The 3,627-nt window shown below is 30.4% G+C and overlaps 1 protein-coding gene across 1 annotated transcript; it reads left to right on the forward strand.

Annotated features, from left to right (window-relative positions):
• The first annotated feature begins 1,332 nt into the window (after positions 1-1,332).
• LOC146910692 (serine racemase-like) lies at positions 1,333-3,627 on the forward strand. Its single transcript, XM_085725778.1, has 6 exons — positions 1,333-1,693; positions 1,794-1,880; positions 1,970-2,200; positions 2,708-2,781; positions 2,887-3,073; positions 3,169-3,627. Exons 1-6 carry the CDS (start codon positions 1,536-1,538, stop codon positions 3,419-3,421), a joined length of 990 nt encoding a protein of 329 aa, XP_085581904.1. The 5' UTR covers positions 1,333-1,535; the 3' UTR covers positions 3,422-3,627.

Genomic DNA, 3,627 nt, shown 5'->3' on the forward strand with positions numbered 1-3,627 from the left:
CTTAGGAGGGAACATATTTTTAAATTGCTATAAAACTTCTATTAACTAAATCTGTTTTACATTATTGCGATTGATTCGATTAACTTCTACGTGGTATGACCCGTGCGATAGCACGAGTCGACGGTCTAGTTACTCTAACATGGCGAACTTGTCGTCTTATTGCATTCTTCCCTTGCCATGTTGTCAAACTTAGAGGTGGAAACCTCTGCTGGATATGACGATGTTTCAACTTTGCATAGATAGAAAAGTGAAAATAACAAATTTGAAATTATGATAATTATGATAGTTATTATTTTCATTATAATACTATATTAAAATATTAGTTGTTATGTTTAACTAATTTATGATATTTACCATATTTAGAAATGTGTTTTTATGGAAGAATTGGATTTTTTTCATAAAACAATTTAAATTATTTTAATTACTAATAATTTGTTCTTAATATATATTTTGATTGCTATTCACTCAATATTTCTACTTCTGTCTTTTTTCCTAGAGTCAACATTGAAAACATTCATTCATCTTCTCTAGTGTTTTTTTATATATAAGTAGGGAAGAGTTCATTGTAATTTAAAACAAAACTTCTTTTACTTTTGTATGTTTTATTTTCCTAGCAAGAGATTTGTTGTAGGTATTTGATTTTTTGATGGATAATGTGATTTTTCTTTTATACAGTTTTACTATGTTTTTCTGCATTCAATTTTTTTTTTTATTGTGATTGAGATATCTACGTGTTTCATTTCTATGAACATTACATGATGCTATTTTTTTTATTTGAACTCGTTACACTTATTTTTGCTATAATTTAGTCTTCTCCTTTCTTTAGATGATTTGTAATTAAAAGTTGTTTCATTTAGATAGAAGTCTTAATCTTTAATAAAAATTATTATGTATTTAGAGAGGATAAGGACGAACAAATAGTTTATACATTCTACTGTTTTATTTGATTTTTGTTTGATGTGTTGAACCACATATAGACATAGTGCTTAAAGAAAGAGGCTGAAAAACTGGTGAAGAAACATATTGTTATTTGGTTACTTTACATACATTCATACTAGACGTTAGTCTATTGGACCAAGTATGTTAGGTCAAAAAAAGTCCAAGTTCATTATTTTAAACTAATCTTAATTTTTAAGTTTGTTATTTTCTTCCAATTTGCCACCACTTCTCTCTTTCTCTCACTTTGTTTTTACTCCTTTTGATTTTTGTTAGCTCTCTTTTTCCAGAAATTCTTTCTTTATTTCACATAGCCTCCTTTGTATTTTATGGTTTAGCAGTGCACCTTGTCTTTTCTGTATTTAAGTTATTTGGATGTTGTATTTTTTTTTTTGGTATACATTTTGGTCCGATGAATTTATTTGTGCTTTAGAATTGCAACTTTATATTGTTACTTACATATGATAGGAGAACCCTCATAGAGAGGTTATTGTACATAGTTAAAAAATCATAATTCGACACATTACAAAAAATTGATTTTTGTATCTTTATTTTTTTCTCTTTCAAGATCAATTACTTACCTGAAAGAGGAGGGCCAAATGACAATGGGAAAATATGCTGCTGATATTTCCTCCATAAAAGAAGCACATGCTAGAATTAAATCATTGATCCGAAAAACTCCAGTTCTCTCCTCCACCTCTCTGGATGATATATCAAGAAGGCAACTATATTTTAAGTGTGAAAATTTTCAAAAGAGGTGAGAGATGAATTTTTTACCCTATCTATTTGTTATACTCTTGAAAAAAATAAAGAAGAAATGACTGTATAATATTTTCTTCTGTGTTCTATGTCCTCAGTGGAGCTTTTAAATTTAGAGGTGCATGCAATGCTGTTCTCTCTCTCACGGAGGAAGATGCTTCTAAAGGTGTTATAACACACAGCAGGTTTGTTTCATGCAATAATTACTTAAGTTATTTTTTCAAATATGATTCTGTTAATTAATTTCTTTTCGGATGTTGTTCTCCAAAATCAGTGGAAATCATGCTGCTGCATTGGCTTTGGCAGCAAAACTAAGGGGAATCCCTGCATACGTTGTTACTCCAAAAAATGTGCCAATTTGTAAACTTGAGAATGTTAAGAGGTATGATGGTAAGGTTAACTTTTCTGAGGCCAACATACGGTCAAGAGATGAAGTTGCGAATAAATTACGACAAGAAACCGGTGCTATATTTATACCTTCTTCTAATGATGGCCGCATACTGAGGTAGTGTCGAATGCTGATTATTGTTTCACATTTTTGTGTGAATGACCTGTTAGTAAACTCTTTCTATGGAGAATCAGGAGGTGGACTCATTCTTTTCATAGTAGTTCACCAATCAGATCATGTAGTGTATAAGTTGTGTATTAATAGAAGTTCACTAAATAGATCATTTAAGACTTATTTTGATAAACAACTTAATTTAGTGTTAGCAAAAATTATTATATAAGTACTTACTTATAAATAAGTTATTCCTATACTGAAAAATAAAACAAAGTCAAATTGTTTAATATAAGCTATAACCTAATTTTATTTGTTATAATCTTTATTTTTCTTCAGTGCTGAATTGATTTTTTAAGCTATAATAATAAGATCTACAACATCATGTTACTTTTATTTATTAAACTTCTAAAACTTGTTGTCTAAAATATATGTTATAGGGAACTATGACTTGCTTTTGCTAAGCATTGCTCTTTGCTCTTTGCTCTTTGACATGTTTAGTTGATCTTGTAGTGGCCAAGGTACCATATCCTTGGAGCTTTTGGAACAAGCCCCTCAAATCGATACTCTTGTAGTACCTATAAGTGGTTTGTTCTTGTTTTTATGTTAATCCATCAACCAAACGTTTTAAAATTTGCATACATATATTTTAGTATCCTCTTCTCAATTTTCCAACAAAACGAAAATTGTAGGCGGCGGAATGGCATCAGGAGTAGCATTAGCTGCCAAGGCTATTAACCCGTCTATTAGGATTTTGGCTGCTGAGCCAAAAGGAGCTGATGATGCAGCGCAATCTAAAGCAGCTGGGAGGATAATAACATTGCCTGAGGTCAATACCATAGCAGACGGGCTCCGAGCATGTCTCGGAAATTTCACATGGTAAAAAGAAATCTTTAGCAATCGTATCTATGTTATGAACTGAAATAAATTTTTGTGGTCTCTTATGATTAACTTGTCGAGTTTTCTATGCACAGGCCTGTTGTACGAGATCTTGTTGATGACATAATAACTGTGGAAGATACTGAAATTGTCAATGCCATGAAACTATGTTTTGAAATTCTAAAGATTGTTGTAGAACCAAGTGGAGCAATCGGCCTTGCTGCTGTCTTATCAAAAACTTTTCAGAAAAATGTTGCTTGGAAGGATAGCAAGCATATAGGAATAATAGTTTCAGGTGGCAATGTTGATATGGCAGTGCTTTGGGATTATTTGAACAAATCAAAATGACTTTTCATTTTGCTTATTATGAATTTCCATTGCAGACGAATGTTATTATTCAATTACTGATGTAAAAGTTTGTGTGGATTATTTCAATGCTACTAGCATTTATTAATATGAAATAAAAAGTATTTGAGTTAATTCAAAATTTATAAAACTTGAGTATTTTACATACAATTTATTTGAATTTATAAACATCATTTTATTGTAATTCA

Source organism: Medicago sativa, chromosome 7 (assembly GCF_051527215.1).
Source record: "Medicago sativa cultivar Bolivia chromosome 7, Bolivia_mono, whole genome shotgun sequence".
In the NCBI taxonomy this organism is placed as follows: domain Eukaryota; kingdom Viridiplantae; phylum Streptophyta; class Magnoliopsida; order Fabales; family Fabaceae; genus Medicago; species Medicago sativa.